Below are 19,585 nucleotides of genomic sequence, written 5' to 3'. Positions count from 1 at the left end.
AATGTTCATTTTGAAGATATATTTTGTGTGAACATGTTCTTTGTGAACGGTGTCCCTATAATGACTTTCCCTTGCTTACCGTAGGCACAGTTTAAGGTTGGTTCTGCTCTGTCTCCTGTGAGAGATGGAGGTAAATAAGAGTGATGATTTCCAGGGGAGAAAAAGTGGAAGTATTTAAGTGCAATTAACCTCTCCACCTCGTTATAACCACTCAGCTTTTGGCGGCTAGCTCACGTTGCTCTCTGTGTTAAATCATACTGGCAGCTATTATTTATGGATATTGTACTGTCTCATTTCTTTTTTGGCAGCGTTCAAACAGCAGTGATAAATGTGTTCAAAGGGGGAGGCTTGCAGAACAACGAACTTTACACCCTCAATGAAAATATCAGGTAGGTTGCTGAGATGTATGGAAAATGGATTTTTGTTGCTGCTTGTTCAGTATTTGCTTGGTTTTGTTTCCTACAGAACTGTAGTTAGAGGACATTGCTGGGAGGAATAGGGGTGGGAGCAAAGTTAGGCACAGCTTGAGAGTTTTGAGCTATCTTCCCTCTTTTTTGCCATTGGGTGGTGTGAACAGCATGGGGCTTTTGGGTGATGTTTCTCTGGCTTATGTGGATGCGTAGCTTTGACAAGTAGAGGGTATGTATTGACTTGGATTGTAAGGGTCTTGTCCCTTCCTAGGGAGTTTTCCTGTTCCGTCTTTTTTTCCCCCACATTTTTATCAGGACATTCATAATGGTAGTAGCAAGTGGTTTTTTTTTTTTTTTTTTTTTTCTCTAAAGCCAGATTTCTCAGAACCACGGAGCATTTAAAAAGAAAGTAAAACACAGCATTTCATATAAAATCTTAATCTTCATATGATGATTGCCGAGCAAGACCTGAAAATACGAACCCTAAAGATTAAAAAACTAGAATTCTAACAAACAGTTTCTAACACTGACGATAAAAGTATCATTTTTTATTTTAGGCAGCTCTCATGGTTATCTGTGGTTTCATTCTGATTGTTTGGAAACTTTACTTAGCAATAGACAGGATTGTAGAGCAGATAAAGAGCAATCTATTCTTGTGCTGGTTCCAAGTGGTGCTCAGAGGAATATTGACAGAGGTCGTGAGTGTAGTCCGTCCTTCCTGTCTCTTTCCCACTACATCCATACTCATCCATCATGAATGTTGTCATCTAGGTCTCAACTTCCACGTTTGTATGCTTGCCCTATCCCTATTGCATTTTAGCTGTGTGCCAAGTTAAAGTTTAAGTGTCTGTTAGGGCCAAGCACTTACTCAGCAGCAAACTACCCCTTTCCCTACTTTCAACATAAATGCAGCTTGCAGGGCATGAGACTCTGTCCTACTTGACCTGGTCCCAAAGGTGAAAGCTTTCTAAAATTCCTTTTGACAGCTGAGTAAGGGCAGTGTCTTGTGCCCTTACTTAGCAGTATTTAAGTGTGTTCAAAGCAGAAGTCCTCAAGTTAGATTTAAGTACTTGCAGCAGTCTAAATTCTCCATGGGATGAAGATTTCTGTATGTGAAAGGAAAAACAAATGTCGTAAGGCTTTGGAAACACCCTAACCCACAGCCCACTGGCAGACATGGGGACTAGCTTTGGGTTTTGTGGCTCGTCTCCCAGGCTGCTGCCCGCTGCGGTGGCTGCAGCCTGCTTTCCCACCCTGGTGCAAGCAGGTGCTCCTTCCCAGCCTCGTGGGAAGGAGGTATGCCGGAGAGAAATAGCTCGTTGGCTGGGCTTGGTTCCTGTGGTTGGACCTTGCTGTGTCTGTGTTGGTCGCTGAAGTCAGTCTGCACTGTCAAGAGCTGGGTGATGAGCAGGAAGTTCTTTGTGAAATGTGTGTGCTTTGCGAGCACTTCTGGTGGTGGGATGGGAAATTGGGTTTTCCACACGCAGGCACTCACAGGCTGCACTTGGAAGCACTCACCTTGAAATACATGATTGATGTTCCTACAGGTGCTCTGAGCACTGCTTACGTCTCAAAATGTCATTCTCTAAATAGGCTGCATACACATCCAAGTAGCTTATTAGTCCCACACTAAGGAGCAACGGACGTGCATCTGCATGCATGTTTGTGCGCACAGCTGCAGCTTCGCACCTGCGGTTCTTGATATAGCTCCCAACAAAATGTCGGTGCTGGGCGTGCAAGGTGAGCTGCTAGCCTGACGCTGGGCAAGGAGCCAAACCTGTCAGCCTGCTCTTTTGTGCCATTAGATTGAGCTGCTGCGTCTTCCTCCTTTGTATTCCTCTACTCGGATCATTAGTGGAAGTTAGCAAATGCAGTACTTTAGTAGTCACAGACTCTGCACAGTGCTTAATTGCTTGACAGTGGAACACAGGAGGGTTTTCAAGTCATAATGACAGGCCCAGAGACGAGCAGGTGGTAACATTTTGCTTTGGATCGCTGCCACAAAGTTTTTATCTTGCTGTGATTTGATATCATCTCACTGGATACTTTTTTTTTTTTTTTTCTCCACTGCTCTGAAAGCTGGTTGTGACAGCAAGAGGAAATGTCAGAAATGCCATCAGGACATGGGATTTCAGGAACGAAGGGGTGACCTTGCCATGGTTAGGGGGAGACTCCCCCAGGTTCTCTCTGGAGCACAAGCCTGTGGTTGCAGGTGCAGATGATCTTCCTGAGGGAGCCAAAGTCCTGCCAGGGTCTGCGAATTAGCTGATCAAAAGCCCTCAGGAGTCTGCTGAAGCCAGTAGAAGAGAGTCTCACAAACAGGCCCTCAAAGATTTATCTGGTTTATCCATCTCATAGAGATAGAAATGTGCTTTAGGATGGGTGGGGTGAATATAACTGATCTGAGAGAGAAAGGGTAGAGGTATGTTTACATCTGAATAATAAAGAAGTTTTGCAAAATGTTTGAGGAGGAAGGTCAGTGTCAGGAGCTACTTTCACAAAAGGCTAGAAAAAAGAGCTGTAGTTTGTTAGTAAGACCCCAGCCCGAGAACTGGATGGTCCCTGACTCAAATACTATTTTTGAGCACTCTTGGTAATACTTCACTTTGGTGAAAAGTGAAACTCCTAAACCAGCAGAAAACGCAATGTTTTGCAGAGGGAAATGTTGAGCACCTTTTAAATTTTAGGCAGAATTTACTGCTGCAAAATTTACCATCACAGTTACTGAAAGCTGAAAGTTGATATGCTCTGAACTTTGTGAGTTTTTTTTTTAATGCTTCTTCTGATTTAAAACAAACCTGTTTTTCATAGCAGATTTTTGAGCTATAAATATATATAGGAATTAAAAACCTTTATCATAGACTGATTTAAAATCCAACAGTTTTTAATCAGAAATACTTGTTAGGAGTGCCTTCTGCTTGCATGTACATAAAACAGATTTTGTTAAATTTCTAGAACTCTTTTCTTGAAAATTGTGCCTTTCTTAAAAAGTATTTTTTAACGCAGTAGTCATGGGGAAGCCACAGCTTCTGCTTGCATTGTTTACTTTGTTGCTCCTCTCCTTATCTGCCCACCTTCTACTTCCAAGAGAAAAGGAAGTATTACACTGGGGAGATATGCTATTTTCAATAAAACGAAAGGTTGCTTTGTTTAAAGGAAAAACCAGAAGAAATGATGAATTTCAAACTAAATGAGAACTTGAAGTTATCATCCTAGCCTTTTGTGGATTTGGAGGTGTCAGTGGGTTTTTTTGCTTGTTCTAAATGCATGGCTTATAAATAGAAGACTTCAGGGACACGATTTCATTTCTTCATAATTTTACAACAGCTTTTGTAAGCATTAGCAGAATATATACTTAGATGTAAAAGAAATCTAAATGTGGCCAAAATGACACATTCATGTATATTCATGTATCTTTGGTATGGCTGGTAGTAAAGCGGGGATATACCTGTTAGAAACGACCAGCAATGGCTGTTACTTCATGGATGTGTTCCTTCTGTCTACAGACGGCTGCTGAAGAGTGAACTGGGATCCTTCATCACTGATTACTTTCAGGTAGTATTACACGATTTACTTGCTTACTTTAAGATTTGGTCTCTTCAGCTTTTTAGCATACAGAACTCCTTGTTACAAGCATGTAGCCTACAAGTTTCATTTCTGTTTTTCCGCAGAAGGTCCTGGAGGTCCTGAATTTTTTTAACATGGACCATATAGCCCTGAGGGTAACTGTATTTACGGGTGCATATGCTAAATTAGGAATAATCTTCCTTTACACTAAAGAAAGGTTGCTAACAGCCTGCCATGGTCAAGAAGGAATTCGCTTATTTTTTTTTTTTAAGGATGGGATGCCTATTCCTAGTTTCTTTCACTCTATTTCTATAGTGTAGAGAATTTTGGAGTAGGTTTTCTGAAACAGGGGCCAGGAAAGGGGAAGAGAACAGATAAACGGCTTTCTGTTTTGGGGGGGGGGGGGGGACGGAAGGAAGTCCCTATCAGCAGGAAATCAACCTGGTTACTGTTTGCCTTTTAGTCCTATAAATATAGACGCAATCTATGAAAAAGCAAAAGATGAAGGATGAGGGAAGACCTAATCGATCACAAATCTGTTATTGCCTTTTCCTGATACTGTCCGGATAGACAGAAGTTCACGTGCAACCACATGAAAGCGTGTGTAAGATGATTTTGAGAGAATGCTGATGGCTTTCAGTATTGCAAGTTGTTCAGTTGATTAAAAAAAAGAAGAAGGAGGCTTCTGAAAACAAGAGGGATTTTTGTGTCAGTTTTATTCCCTTTGAGTAAGAGAGAGAGAATTTCAGTACTTTCTGAAGTGGCTGACACCGCTGTGTAGCGTGCCAATAGTTTAGAAAGGGGAAAAAAAAAGACTTGTGTTGTTTCCTATCAGTATTAGATTACTTGATTTAAAAAAATCCCCCCACACTGTGCTGTCAAGTGAGAAAAAAACTCCTGCCCTGAGGGTAGTTACGTTTCGCTTCTTTAGGCCCTATCTGCACAAGTCATTTACTGGAAAGAGGCAGCTTCTGGTGGGACATTTCCTAGAATGGGAGCGCAGCAGAAAGGTGGTGAGCCCGTGGTACAAGCCTATAGTACAGCAGGCTGAAGTGGAAAGCTGCTGTTGCTCCAGCAAGCTTGAATACGTTTGAAATTTTGCACCTAAATATACGTGGCAATTTGAAATCTGAAAATGCTTCATCAGGCACTGAGGTACTGTGGTGTTAGGCAAGGCGTGGAGGTCTGGAATAAGCAGAAAATTTCCAGAGACAGCTTTGTGCGTCTTTAAGACTGAGCAGAGCACAGGGCCGTGCATGTTCCTGAGGGACGCAAGGTGCTGACGCACGACTGTTATCTGGTTTTGAAGATTCAGTGCATACTGGAGAAGGCCTGGGTGGCTTCCAGCACTGACCAGATGCAGCTGCATTGTGTTGCTGTGCAAGACGGGCCCAGGATGCCTGGGGACTGGACGGCTCTGAGCGCTGGGGTTTGGATGAGTTGTTCTCTTCCTTCAGCTTACAGATCTCCAGCCTGTTCTGATCATGCCAGAGCCAGTGGCGTTAACTGATGCTCCTTAGATCTCTTAGTTGTAGAGCTAAGGACTGAAGAGACTGCTTGCTGCTGGGGGCCACGCTGCTGGACCTGCTTTGTGTTGCTGTTAGCAAGCAGAAGGCACCTGAGCTTGTCCTGGGAGAAGGAGCTTATCACCAGCACTGTTTCCTGCAAAAGCAGGAGTAAAAAAAGTGCTCTTTCGCCCCAATGGCAGGGCTGTATTACTTCATTGGAAGGCCACAATCACAATGTATGTACTCAGCACTACGCTGTTGCAGTGGCCTTTGCCTTAGAGAGCTTGCAGTGCAAGGGTTTGGCTGCAGTCTGTTCTGAATTTGTTTTTCTGTCAGTCTGTCTGCTCACACTTGTGGAAATACCTCAGCCTATATGTAGTAGTTCAGCTGCAGCTGCTGTTCTCCCACTGAAGTCACTGGGACTAAAATTTATTTTTGGGGGGATTTTTTTAACTCAACTTTAAAAGAAGTAACTTGGCAGCCATCTGACTTAGCCTGAAGTAAAACTCTCAGTACTGGCAAGACATGAGACAAACAATGTAAGATAAAGGCTATTGTAGGAAATGAGCTTTTTTCCCCGCTCTGAGCTAAGATGCAGGCATATTTCTGATTTTAGATTGACAGCATGTGCCAGTGGTAAAAGTTACCATTCCCTCCTGAATGTCTTTACTAAAAATCCTAGGGCTGTGGAATGAAGAAAGACTATTCATGTGCTAAAGAAGAGCTGACAAAACCATTTCATTTGTCTGTGGATTCTGTTTCACTGTTGATGCCAGCTGATTTAAAGATATATTGCTCCACCAAATGAGCAGAGTTGAATCAGCCTGTTTATTTGGCTGAAAACGAAGGAAAAGGGGGAAAAAAAGGAAATATATATTTTTTTTCTGTTGGGTCAGCTACCTCATTTTGGCTCCTTCTGACATGAGGGAGGTGATGGGAGCAGGTGACCAGGGTGGGGAGAGGAGTGAAGTGCATCTTTTGGCAGGAACTTCCTCCTACATCTCTTAAAGCCTGTCGAGAAACTGTCCTGAGATCCAAATTTACTCTTCTCTTAGGTTGAAATGAACCCTGAAAGATCTGCTCTCATGTGTAACCAGGCAGTTTTAAATATTCTAGCAGCAATTCGAACATCTAATTGGATCATGTAATATTTGGATACAACAAAACGACTTAAATATTTTCCATTTCTTATGCCACAGCACTTGTAATGGAAGCCACTAAGCTCATTTTTGTACAACGCATTTTCCATTGTTTTAGAGTCCTGGCTCTTACATAAGGTATATTTTATACCCATATGAACACTTTTTTTTTTTTTTTTCTTTTCCTAACCATTGATATTTAAGACTGAAATGGAGCAAAGGTTTTTTTTTAGTGAGACAAACTGCTTTGGGGATCAATTTGAACTGATTGCTCACAAGCCATTTTCTCCAGTGCCCGTGGAAATTACCAATTTTTAGCTCCTGAAGTTGCTAAAGGAATGTTTAGGAATCTGCTGGGGTTTAAGAAGTCGTTCTCTGTGACCAAACCTTCATCGTACCAGAGTCTGGTTTGTATTTGAAAGAGAAATGTAATTCCTACAAGGGTTCTGGTGGAAACTCAGATGTTTCCTTCTCAAGGAGATTTGTGTTTATAAATCTGCTGCTTTAGCAACCCTGTTAGATATACAAGCCATATCCTTGGATCAGAGTCTGAGTGTAAATGCCAGATAGCTGGGGCTCAGCACACTCGGTATTTGTTGCAGATCTGCCTTAACACAGTGCTCCCACGCTCCAGGCTTTCCAGTACTGCATTCGCCCGTGTCCTGATGCAATGGTTTCCTGCTGCTGCCAAGGGGCACTTCGCACCCTCTCCTCTCTCTGCCCTGCTCAGTAACGCAGCGGGGCACCATCTGCTCCCGCGGCTGGCTTAGCTGGCTGGCGGGTCAGTAAGCTGAGCCGCAGCAGGGAGGAGTCCCGTGGTAAGTGGCTGGGATTTGGAGGAACGTGGTGTACCGGGGACTGGGGCTTCTCTGGGGCAGCTGTAAGATTTTTCAGGTAGGCTCCCTTCGTTTTCTTCCTGTCTGACCCTCGTGGCTGTGAAGAAGATTTCTGACATACAAAATTTGCGAGCATTGGTAAATTGATGCGTTATCTTCCTGATTCTGCACACAGCCTGAACCGGCACCTTTGGAGAGGATCAACTGTTTCTTTTCACTCTCTGGGGCTTGTTAATCTTGAAACTCGCAGAGGAAAATGGAAATGTTAGCCATTTCACAGCTAACTGCTTTAGCAGAACTGCCTGGTTTGTGCACGTTAACTCCAAGCTGTCTCCCCCCGAAGCAGAGGGACCCCATCCCTGCCAGGGGCTGCACGTGTGGGCCAGGAGCCTGACAATCCATTGCCAGAGCGGGCAGCTGAAGGAGGCAAGTTGGATGTGTTTGCTCATTTGCTTCAATGAGAGCTTTGGCATCTCAGAAACAGAAGTGAAGCTATTACATAATTTCCAGCCTGTTGCAGTGGAGGGCCCCAGGAGGCAAGAAGTCTTGACTCAGAGTTAGGCCTGGCTTTCTGTTTACATGCAAAACCATATTAACCACAGTGTACAAGACTCATGTCACTGGGGTGTCAAAGTCAGAATAACAAGACCAGAGCGGATAACTGCAAAAGCAAGTGGCAACAGCCACGGCACAAGCCCTGACCCGAGCCAAAATCGATTTTCTATCCCCTGCCTTAGCGCCATTAGAAGTGCGGCTGGCAGGGCTTCCCGGGCAGTCAGCAAGGAGCTCCTCTGGCTCCTGTGCTAGGTGGCCCCTTCTTAACCCCCTGCTGCATCCCTTCCCAGGACTCTAGCCCAGCCAATGTCTCTTGATGCTTTTTCTCCCTTGAAAGCCTGCTTTTTAAAGTCGTGCTAGCAGCAGCAAACATCGTGAGTCCCTCTTTCTCGCCCAGTCAAACAGAAAGCTGGCATGCGTGACATTTCTCTTCCTGGCGCCAGGCTCCTATTTCTGCCCGTTTCACGGTAAGGTGAGGGAAGTTGTGCGGGTGTTGAAGTGACTGTGGCTGCTCGGTGTTTGTCCGGCGAGCGCCGGCGGCTGGAGCCCCTGCGCGAGGGAAGGAGGGACCTTCAGCCTGGCGCGGTTTGCGGAGCTCAGCCGTGCGCCTGCCAGGGGCTGTTGGGTCAGGCTGCTCTTTGCTATTGTCTCTCTCTGCTCGCTGGCTGGGAACCCCTGTTCAGGCACGTCTGCTAATTGCTTCTGCTTTGCCTGGCGCTTTCGAGGACGGAACTCGCATGGAGCAGCTCCAGAGGCTCCGTAGCGACTGTCCAGCTTTCTTAGCAGCTTGTCCCCTTACGGTGAGCCCAGCAGAAGACCTGATCCTGGGTGGCACTGGCAGGAGATGCACCTGCCTTCAGGCTTCGTGCACCTCTGCTCCGTGGACGTGCATGATTCATTGGGTGTTTCGTACGAAACTTCCTGCGGGGCTGCACACAGGGCTGTCCCACAGCGGGGCTCTGTGCAGAGCCATGCTTGCGGCGCCCCAGCTGCGTGGGCACGGGCATGGGATTTTCCTGTAGCCACTGCCAGAGCGGAGACGTTGTGGTCTAGGTTGCAGCAGTGCTGCCCACTCGTCTGCCTGGTCTGCTCTCCTTCTTACTCCCTCTGCTTCACTTTCTCTTTTTACGTGGGGTTTCTCTTTCAATCTGTATTTTGAGCACGGCTATCTCTAGAGTCTTTTTTAGGACACTATATCATTTTTCTCTTACAATTTATTCTCTATGTAGGATCAAAATGACCTCCCTGTTTCTATCATCATCTTCACCTCTTTTTAGAAAGAACAAATGGGGGCATGCTTCAGGTATGAAATTCTGCGGCTCACAGAGGTTTGCTTTTCTTAAACACTGTAAAAAAACTAGGTATGTGCTTGTGTGCTACTGGCAATAACTGGTTAGAAAATACCAGGCAAATATGTTTGGATTATGCTTTTTTCTCAAATTAATGCCAGAGCATCCAAGAAAGAGTGGCAGTGTGCCTGTAGAGCCTCTAGAAGTGTAGTTTAATGGTAGATTACATAGCCCCAGTTGGTTCAAAGCAGGAGTTTGCATTTCAGAAATGGTGAAATGTTTAGATTATAAACCTTTTTTTTTTTTTTTTTTTCCAACCAGCAAAATTAGGTCAATTATTTTGAGTTTGCTCTGGACCAGCGTACTTGTGTTCTAAGCTTTTGTTTCTGATTAATGAATTAGTATTAATGTGTTAATATTAATGTGGCTTTTAAAAGTCATACTGGCCATCTTCAGCTTGGAGAGCTGAAAGGAAAATAAAATTTGTCTGTAATTAAACGGGCGTCCAAGTAAACCTTTCTCCCCCCAGGCATGGTGGCTTATTGGGGGATAGTAATATTTTGTTGATTTGGGAGAACTCTGTTTTGCCTCGCTAAGGCTGCTAGTCACGGTGCTCAGACAAGACGTGACATCTCCTGTGACAGGTTAAGCTTCCTTGATGTTTTCTGTGGAGCTCTTGTCGAAACCTACTCGGCTGCTGTTGACCACCTTCTGCTCGAGTACGCCGCCCGCAGCAGAGCAAGGCACACTAGCGGCAGGACCGCTGCCCAGAACAGATCCTGCTGGCTCTGCAAAAAGGCTTTGTTTTAGCCACATTTACGAGCGGTGGACCTGAAACAGCTATTGTGGTTTTCTGCACTTCGTGAAAACAGGCGGCTTTCAACCTGTACGATTTCACCAGTTCACTTTTACCGGCTGCAGAACGCCTCTCTCCAAATGCATCAGCAGCTGCGCTTCCTTGCGGGGGTCAGCTCGGGGCTTTGCTTTGCAGGGCAGGCGCTGCAGCAAGAGCAGCGGCGGGTCTGCGGCACCCAGAAAGAGCACACAGCAGGGCCGGGGCTTCGTGGTGGGGAGCCAGGGAAAGCTGATTTGGGAAGGGAGGGAATAACTGCTTAGTTAGCCCGTAATTGCGTAGAGACGGGAGGTGGCAGCTGAACTTTTTCAGATAAATGCATCCTTCAAGCTTGCATGGTGCACCTCTTAACCTGGTCCTGCTTGTCAATGTAACATTTATTTTTCCTCTGAGCTCTGTGCCCCTATATTGCCTCTGGCAACTGGGGATAAAGCAGTAATGAGACACGTACCTAGACAAAGTCTGGTGCAGGCCTCCACTGTGGCTGCATTTATTGAATTGTATTGATTAGTCAGCAAACCGTGTAGGATTTCTTCTTGAAAAAACCTGTCTTGCTTGATTCAAGGGGGTAGTATTTGGACTGAATCCATTATTAAGCCTGTGACTTCAGTAGAAAAGACAAAGAAATAACATTTCCAGAAAATTTTCAGATGGGGAGAAGGGAAATGATTTTTTTTGTAGTTGATTTTTTTTTTTTAAAGTTTCCCTCTTCCATAGGAAAAGGGAAAATGTGAGAGGATGATTGAAACATCTGCAGTAACTGTATGCTGTGGAACTCAACTTTTTCTTAGAAACCCTAAGAATGAGATTATGCAACCCATTTAGCACATGGAAAAAATGAGAGAGATTTTATTAAAACCACTATAAATTTTTTGCATTGGGATAATGATTAATATATCTTTTTTTTAATTGATAAAACCGTGCTGCCCCTGAAGGTATACAGATGTTTTACAGCTCTGCCAGCAGATACACAAAAATGACTCTGAAAGTAGAAAGCATCAGTAACACAAACTTATGACCAAAGTAGCTGGAAAATTGTGTCTACAGTGCTCAGAAAGAGTATGTAAATTGAAACCTAATGTTCTAGTGCAAATAGAGAAGGCATTCATATTTCTCGAGACGCACACAGGAAAATAAGCGTGACATCCTCATATATATTTATATATACTGTTTTATCATGTAATAGTTTAAAATGCCACATTATTAAAGACTAACTGTAAATTTTCCCTGCAGTATATAAGATCTGTAATTACCTAGAGCTATAGGTTGGAAAATAAAGGCTTGAAATATTTTATTAATAAACAGAAAGCATTTGGAAGAATTAAAATGCAATATCACTCCAAGCATTACCTTATCGTTCAGGCAGAAAAACGTTTACAGTGTAAGTGGCTCTCATTTTTTCTTTTTTCCCCATAATTTTTTTCATTCCAGATTTCTTCCTCCCTCCTTTTTCACATTTTTTCTTTTTTTCCTGGAAAGTCTTCTAAGGCCATTTTGTGTGTGTGTGTCCAGAGCCCGACACAAGTAGTTGACACGTAGTCAATTATTTCTGCCAAAGCAATCTAAAATTTGAATGGAGAGCCCGACAATTTTCGCCTCTCTCTCCAAAGCCCTTATTTCTGCTAGAGAAAATTTGCAAAATAGTTACCTTCCTTTAGCTGGTGCAACGTTTGGAAGTGCTGCAATTGTTTTCACTGCGTGAACATCTTTATCCCCCTGCTGCTGGTGTCACCGCCCAGGAGGCAAGCTTTTCCCAGCCGCCTTCTCTCTGCAGCTTGCCCTATCCTTTGCCAGCCCCTTGCTCCCCGCTCTGGTGGGAACTCGGGCTTTCCATTTCTCTCAACCCTAACGCTCACCCCAGCCCAAGAGTGAGCCTTAGTCAAGGTTCCCAGCCACTGCCCAGATGAAACGTTTCTCACCGACAAGTTCCCCTTGCTCCCCGCAGTTTCCTTTGGCAGCCCGTTGTCACCTCGGTGATGATGGCTAAATCAGAAAATAGGCATCTGCAGGGAAAAAAAAACAAAAAGAGTTTCAATCTGCGGATATCGAAAGTCCAGAAAAGTAGGCTTTTATTTATTTATTTTCAGAAGTTTCCACTGGGCAGGTGGGCACCTCTGCGTGGACGTGGCACCAGAGACCAGACGTGGCACCAGAGACCAGAGCCTGCCCTCCTCAACTGGAAGCCACGCATGGTCTGAGACTTGGAAGCAGCTGCTTTGCTGTCTGTAGCACTACCAGAGTGCTGTGTTGGCAGCCACTGAATTTTAACCGCGGTTAATGAGAGTCATTTGTACGCTATTTGTGAGCAGGTTCAGAAGGTTGGATGCAAAAGTCCTTTGGGCTCCTGTCTCCATGTAGTCGCCTGTGTGCAGAATGGCAATTTTAGCGTGTTCCCGTGCCAGACAGGACTGCTCAGGTCAGCTTTGATTCCTGTGCTGGAATCACTGGTGTTGGTGGATAGGAGACTATGGAAATTTTTAGTAGTTTGACTGTACTGCACGGATAGGATTGCTTTTGCACTTGTGCCAGCATTAGGGAAGGTCAAAGTCTTGTGACTTGGATGGGCAATTCAAATACAGCTTCATCCTGTGTGATGACCCTAAAGTGCTCTGGTTTTGTTGTGTAACTAATTTAAAAGAAACCTAAATTCTACGTTACTTTGGGAATAAGAATGTTCTAAATATTTTTGGTTTCGAATTCCAAAAAAAAGAGGACTCCTGCTAGCAGGGCTAAATTAGCTTAAAACAAGCACGACCATTAACTGCTTCCCTCTTGGATGCACTGTATGGTATTTAACCATCACTGCTACTAACAGAGTTTACCACTGGTAGAATGGGTGGTCATTCCTCCCTGTGTCGTGTCTCAACTCTGGATTCACATAAGGGGATTCCCAACCAACACAGTGCATCTGGAGATGTTTCCTTACTGGTAGGATGTATGGGGGTGTCTCTTCAGTCCATTAGCCTCAATCTACTTGCAAAAGACTTTTGATTAGACAAATTACTTAAAGAAGAGCCCTTCCTTTTCTACACATTTCAATGATACCTGATGCTAACAAGTAGGACTTGTAAGTGGAAAGTTTTTTGCTTGTTCTGGAAGCACAAGCAGAGAATATCACAGAGCAATGTTTCTTTTTTTTAATTATTTTTTCCCCCTTCAGCAGTATCCCAGTTTCGTGTAGTTTCTTGTTGTAGGGAGGATGCAGAGGCGTGCTGCTCTCTGCTTGGGCTGACTGGTGCTGCGACCTGCTTGCGTATATCATGACTGAACCAGGCTGGTACGTGGTTGCAATGGGAAGCAGCTCTAACGCCCAGAGCAGCAGCACAAGGGCAGGTTTGTGATATTGCAGCTGTCAGGAGGCTGCAGCACTATGGCAGAATATTGTAAAGGCAACGTCCATGGGGATTGAAAACAGATGTGCCTTGCTTCTAGGCTGATAAGGGGGTTGAGAGGTGCAACTTTGACCAGGTTAGCCATTAAGAATAAAAGCCGGAGGATGAACATGAGGGAGCAAGAGACCTCTGAATATTGTGTGTTACCCTGATATTGAATCCTTTCAAAGGCTTTATTTTCTATCAGTATGATCTCTGTGGTGGGACTGAACCTTCTGGGATGCAGTAATAGCATGTTACCCTTCTGCAGCTCCTTTCTCTAGGATTCTCAAAGCATTTCAGAATAACTGATTTTCCTCATGCTTTTGGGAGAACAAAAAGGTGGGTATCGGTTTTTTTTTTGCACCAATTTTATGTTTGGGGAAATGGGACCTGAATGCCTATTGGACATTTAGAATTACAGATATTAATTAATTAATATCTTGTTCTGTCTGATCCATGATAGTTAAGACTATTTAGAAAGACTGTAGCTCCTGCCTCTTTCTTCTGCAGCTTGACACTGCACCCTGAGATGATGCAACTGCTCAATATAGGAAAAAAAAAGAAAAAGGAAAAAAAAAAGAAAAAAGAAAAAAGCCTCAGAAAGGGAATAAGTAGGGAAAGACAGAAAGATATGGGAGCTGAATTGGCTTACTGTGCGGGCAAGCAGTGAGCTAGTGGAAAGGAAGAAGAAAGTGGGACTTTATGGTAGCATTTGGCCTTTTGATCACCTCTGTCGTATGGCTGAGATGTAGCTAATGTGGCTGCACTCTTAGGTTAAGAACCATTTTATTTTTTTCACTCCCTCTCCATGACCCAGGACAGGGTCTTTCCTCCCACTTTTGGCAAACAGTGTGCAAAACACACAGTGAGACCAGGTCTGGTGGCGGTGCTGGGAGCAAGAACCGTGGCATGACTAATCGTTGGATAACTGCATGTAAAGTGATAACATCTGAAGAAAACACATATTCCTCCATGTTTATTTTAAATCTTGGAAAAGGCAAATGCATGTCTCTCTCTTCTCTCTTGGCAGAACCAGCTCCTTGCGAAAGGCTTGCTGTTTATAGAGGAGAAGGTTAAGCTGTGTGAAGGCAAGTATAGAAAGAAACCCATTTTGGAGTGGGCTCTTGGAACACCCTTTTGAGTCACGCTTTGATGTTTGGCCAGAGATGATTTGCATGGCTGAAATGCCTGCAGCCCTTTCTGGTACTGCCTGAGAGGGTCACACAACCTCTTGGGGGCCAGGTTGCACTGCAGTCTGTGCTGCTTATGGGTGGTGGGCTGTTAGAATAACCATGTGGCTGAAGCCACATCAGCCATGGCTTCACCACAAGAGCAGGAGTGTGGGTCCTGAGTGGCATCTGAACCTGAGCTCAAAGCAGTTCTAGGCTGGACATGTATCCTGTTGCAAAACTGTGCTGAGAGCCTTCTGCCTGTTATTTCTCATCGTGATTCGCAGCTCTGCAGTCCGGCTGTTTGCACTCTTGGAAGCATGATTTTGGTTACGGCAATACTGTGTCATTATGCTTTTGAGAGCTGAACCAACAGGCCTTGTGTAAATGTAAAGAAAAAAACGGTCACTTGGATGGGAATGAAATCCTTCAGTAAAGAAGCCAACCAGAGATGAAGTTCTGTTCAAACCACTGGGGCACAGACGCTTGCTACCACAGAGCCTGTGGACCAAGGCCAGCTTGGAGCAGCGACTCTCGGGGGTGGCTGTGGGGGGAGTTAGTCATGTTATGAATGGCTTGCTCAAGCACAGAGTGCTGCTCAGAGCACGGCTTTATTCAAAACCAGGCTGCCGTCTGATTTGACCCAGTTTTGTAGCCTGTAGGGAAGATCCCTTGCTAATTGTCAACCTGCCGTATCTGGGTCATTAAATGCCAATAGACGCTTATAATCTCGTGTCATTATTGGTGCTGGATTCCTCCACCCTGTTCTTCATCGAGTGAGTTCTCCATTTGGCCAGCACACTGTGGGACTGGACCTTGATGGAGCTGTGCGGTTGCCAGCCTCCTGCTTAGTGTGTGCTTCTTGGCACAGACTCTGTAATGAAGGGAAGAAAGGCAGATTTGTACATTTTCATGAACATGGGTGCTTGTCCTGCTGCTGCCAGCTCCTCGGAAAAGACACCATGCAGCATATCATAGGTTTTGTTTTATGTGTATTCATATATAATTATTCCAATTTCTGCTTTAGCATGGAGAACATTGAGGTCCAGCCTGCAATAAGCTGAGAGCAGCCCAGAAGTAGTTTGCAGCTGCTCAGGTAGATTGGGTAGGATAAGATTTCCCAGGCAGACAGCAAAACCCCCTTCCTATGCCTCGTTTTTTCCCCCAGTTTGAAGTGACACTGGAGCCACTTTACCTGTGCAAGCTGGCATCTCTGCAGGAGATGACTCTTGTCACCTTTCTTTCACAGCACGTAGGCTTGTTCCAGGTCTTGCGGTCTCAGCAACAAGAACTTGTACGTGCCTCTCAGCTTGTGCTCTCTTCCTGGAAAATTTCTCCCGTCCCAGTACTCAATGATGGAATCGTGTTCCTGCTGCAGGGCATGGCAATGTTTCACTGTGTCTGTTTTTCAAATCTCATCCTCTTATTTTAATACAATTTTTCTTGATACAGTCTGTCAGAATCTCTTTCAATGCCTGTAGGATTATGATTTCTTGAAGAAACAAACCATTCTCTGTTTCCCTTCAGAAGGAAAAGGAATCTGTGCCATTTCATTTCTAGCTCCACGTACCAAAGCATTACAGTCGTGGGGAAGAGACAGAAGAGGGAGAAGTTTAAGAATTCAATTCATCTGTTTCCTGTTGTCTTTTTCGTTTACGGTTGGCAGTTTCTGGCAGTGGGTAGCTGTTACGGGGGTGTTGGGTAGGTGCTTGTGTGCCTGGAGCTCCAGTTTTGAAGCTGGTGTCGTATCTGAGAGATGCTTCCCTCTCAGCCCTCCTGCAGTCAGTGAGGTCTCTGCTTGAAAGGAAACATCTGCAGAACCTGGTCCTGCTGCCTCTGCCCTCTGGCTGTGTTGTACACAACATGACCCATTGTCAACCACACTGAAAGCCCACGTGGAAGTCTCCAGATGGGGAAAACACCAGCGTATAGCGATAAGGCTCCCTTGAGTTGCAGTTTTATGTGTTCCAGTTCCTCATGTAAGCTTGAGGCTGAGACTCCAAAGCTGCCTTGAGCAGCTGCTTCCCTTGCTGCTCCTTGAGTCCTGCCTACTTGTGAGCCCCATCTGAGGCTCTGTGAAAGGTATCCTGGAAAATGATTTTGTCAGAAAACTTAGGTTGTTAAACGTGGGTCTGTATTTGCACCTGAAATTTCTGGGGGTTTTATATAAAACTTGAAAAAACATTGCAAAACTTTGTCCTTTGGGGTTGGAAAAATCCCCTAAAAAGCTCAGAGTTTTTTTGGGCCTAAATGCTGAGAAACATAGAGCTCTGTAAGTCAAGCCTAGGAGAATAATTTAAAACGTCTATTCAAACTATTATGTTCAGTAAAGCATTTTTTGTTAATAATAGGCTTTTGACCACAGTTGTATTCTTATTATGGGAGTCACGAGTTGCATAACTTAGTCTGCCTTCATTTTAAATATCCACTTATGTTTGGGGATGTTTGTTGGAGTCGGATTCACATGAGGGGTGACCACAAGTGGATTTCACTTGGGAGCCTTCCAAATCGCCACGTTTGAGAGGAGAAGCCCTGAGAGGAGCACGGTGGCTTTGTGGCTTGTCAGAGCTGTGGGTGAACAGCCTGCAGGAGTTCATGACTTCTGTGTCTGTGCTTGAGGCTGCTGAGATGGTGGAGAGGGGTCAGCTCTTATGAATGGTCTGACTCAGTTGCTGCAGGACAGCTAATGCTGGCTTTCATACGCAGCTCTTAGCATGCAGCCGTGCTCCCCTGCTAGTTTAGTAATTAGCTAATTTGGTAATTTAGAACAGTGAGACTACCCAGTCCTTTGCTGAGGAGGTAAAGCCCCCTCCCGAAGTCATTCTTCACACTTTTGTTGGAGCTGGTCTCATGTTTTGCTCAGAGCTGTCCTCTTTGCAGTAAGTGACAGAGCAATCCATGGTTGCAGCCTGGTGTCTCTGCCAGTTAAGGCAAAGCTTTGCCGGGTTACGTCCACTTTCTGGGAAGAAACTGGGAACATGAAGGGTGGGTTTGTATCTCTTACCCGGGGACACATGGAGTAGTGGGAAAATTCAACTTGATTGTAGTGTCCCTTTTGCTAAAGCTCTTTCTTGCTCTCAATCTCTGTTTGTGTAGGTGAGGATCGCATTGATATCCTGTCTGAAATTTGGGATCACTACTTTACAGAGACTCTTCCAACACTCCAGGCAATATTCTACCCTGTCCAGGTAATCTCAATTAAAATTCAGTCTTCAGGTGAAGCAATATAACTACAGTGTCTCCTAACAGCGCATCAAAACTTCTGTTTCAGCAGTACTGTTTGTCTGGTGGCTATACGGGCCTCAAAACCTTTAAACTACATCTGGGAGGAAGCAGAGTTTGCACAAGTCAACATTGGTTATCTGAGAAGGACTGCTAAAACCAGCCAGGCCTTCTGAGCTGAGTTTATTCCCATTTGTCTGTTCACTCTCTGTTCTTAGCTAAGGTTGTATACCGAAATTATTGGACTGTACTTTGTCTAGACTGAAGCTCTGGACCATTTGCAATTGTAAGTTCTTCCATTTTTAAATCTCTGGAGCTCTTTTCGTGCACCTGACAACACTGACAACTTGTATTCAGATTTCTTCCTCTGAATACTAGAACAGAAACCAATGTGTCTGACTTGTCCAAACTACTTTTGGAGGGCTTATATCCAAGTTGTGCCTTTTGAAAAGCCTCTTTTTTTTTTTTTTTTTTAAATCTTTAATATAGGGGCAAGTAAGCTTCTGGGTAGAGGACAAATGAACACTTTATGTAAGACCCATTTACACTGGATGTTTTACAGCTGATTATTCCATTGGAATTGTTGAGCTGTGTCAGTTTTTCCTGTAGTTTTGATCAGGGTTTCCATACAAGCAGTCTGAATACCTCCCCAGTCTATTTTGATCTTCTGTCCCATCAGAGGAGAAGCAAAAACGTACTTCATGAGTAGACTGACATTCTGAGAAATGCTAGCTGCCTCATCCTGACTTCTGCCTGTTCCATGAGATGTGCTTTCTGGAGTCTTTTTTTATTTGTTTATAATATTATTTTCCCCTTGTATTGTTTGAAAGGCAGCATGTAAAGCTCAGAGGTTGCCCTTTTTCTCTAATCCTATTAAAGCTGGCATTTCCTAAAAGAGCAAAGGACTTCTGTAAAGACAGACACTAACCTTTTTACTGTGTTTATTTTTATTCTTTCCTTGCTGCAGATGCTTAAAGGTAGGTGTTTGGCAGCTCAGACTGCACAATTATAATATCCTCCATTTTTTTCTCCTTTTGCAACTAACTCTCAGTCATAGAGTGACCTAATCTATTTATGTAGGGGTTTGTCTGCACTGCAGCTATCCGTGCACTGTAGAAACAGCTGAGCTAACTGTGCGTAATGTCTACAGATGCTATTAATTCTTCCACTTATCAGAAAAATCTCCTCCGGTGCTATTAAATGTCTCTAATGAGAATCTGAACAAAAACTACTGCACGGTTGGTGCAGCTTTTGGAAGTAGCTTGGTGGTGGTGGTGATGAAACCGTGACTATGGGATGCTGAGATTCTCTGAAATCTTAACTTTCTTACTGCATCTATGTTGTCACAAAATCTGAGTCCAAACTATTTTATAGAAGCTGTGAAGTTAAGGACGTATTGTTATTTTATAAATGAGGAACTGAAAGGTTACAGACCACATATTTAAAGCTTTGCAAGCATCTAAGTCCTACACAAATGTATGGATTTAAACACCCTAAATAAATACATCTAAGAATCTGACTCAAAGTAAGCTGCCTTAGGCTACAACAAAGGGAATTGCCGGTGCCATGAGAAACTGAATCATGATTGCTCTTATTCCAGAGCAGTGCCCTGATAACAAGGTTGGCCTTTTCCTACAAATAAGAAACTGTATGTGCCTATTTA

At 44.2% G+C, this 19,585-nt stretch overlaps 1 protein-coding gene across 10 annotated transcripts in view; it reads left to right on the top strand.

Annotated features, from left to right (window-relative positions):
- The window catches only part of PRR5L (proline rich 5 like), a 103,880-nt gene that overhangs the window by 66,632 nt on the left and 17,663 nt on the right, over positions 1–19,585 (top strand). For all 10 annotated transcript variants that reach the window (XM_066997100.1, XM_066997093.1, XM_066997094.1 and 7 more), the window contains 4 exons: positions 309–389; positions 3,917–3,965; positions 14,562–14,619; positions 17,797–17,888. In XM_066997100.1, coding sequence (XP_066853201.1) covers positions 309–389; positions 3,917–3,965; positions 14,562–14,619; positions 17,797–17,888 — 280 coding nt within the window. The remainder of the gene's footprint in view (positions 1–308; positions 390–3,916; positions 3,966–14,561; positions 14,620–17,796; positions 17,889–19,585) is intronic.

Source organism: Anser cygnoides, chromosome 5 (genome assembly GCF_040182565.1).
Source record: "Anser cygnoides isolate HZ-2024a breed goose chromosome 5, Taihu_goose_T2T_genome, whole genome shotgun sequence".
NCBI classification, from domain to species: Eukaryota; Metazoa; Chordata; class Aves; order Anseriformes; family Anatidae; genus Anser; species Anser cygnoides.
This window is presented reverse-complemented; position numbering and strand designations above follow the sequence as displayed.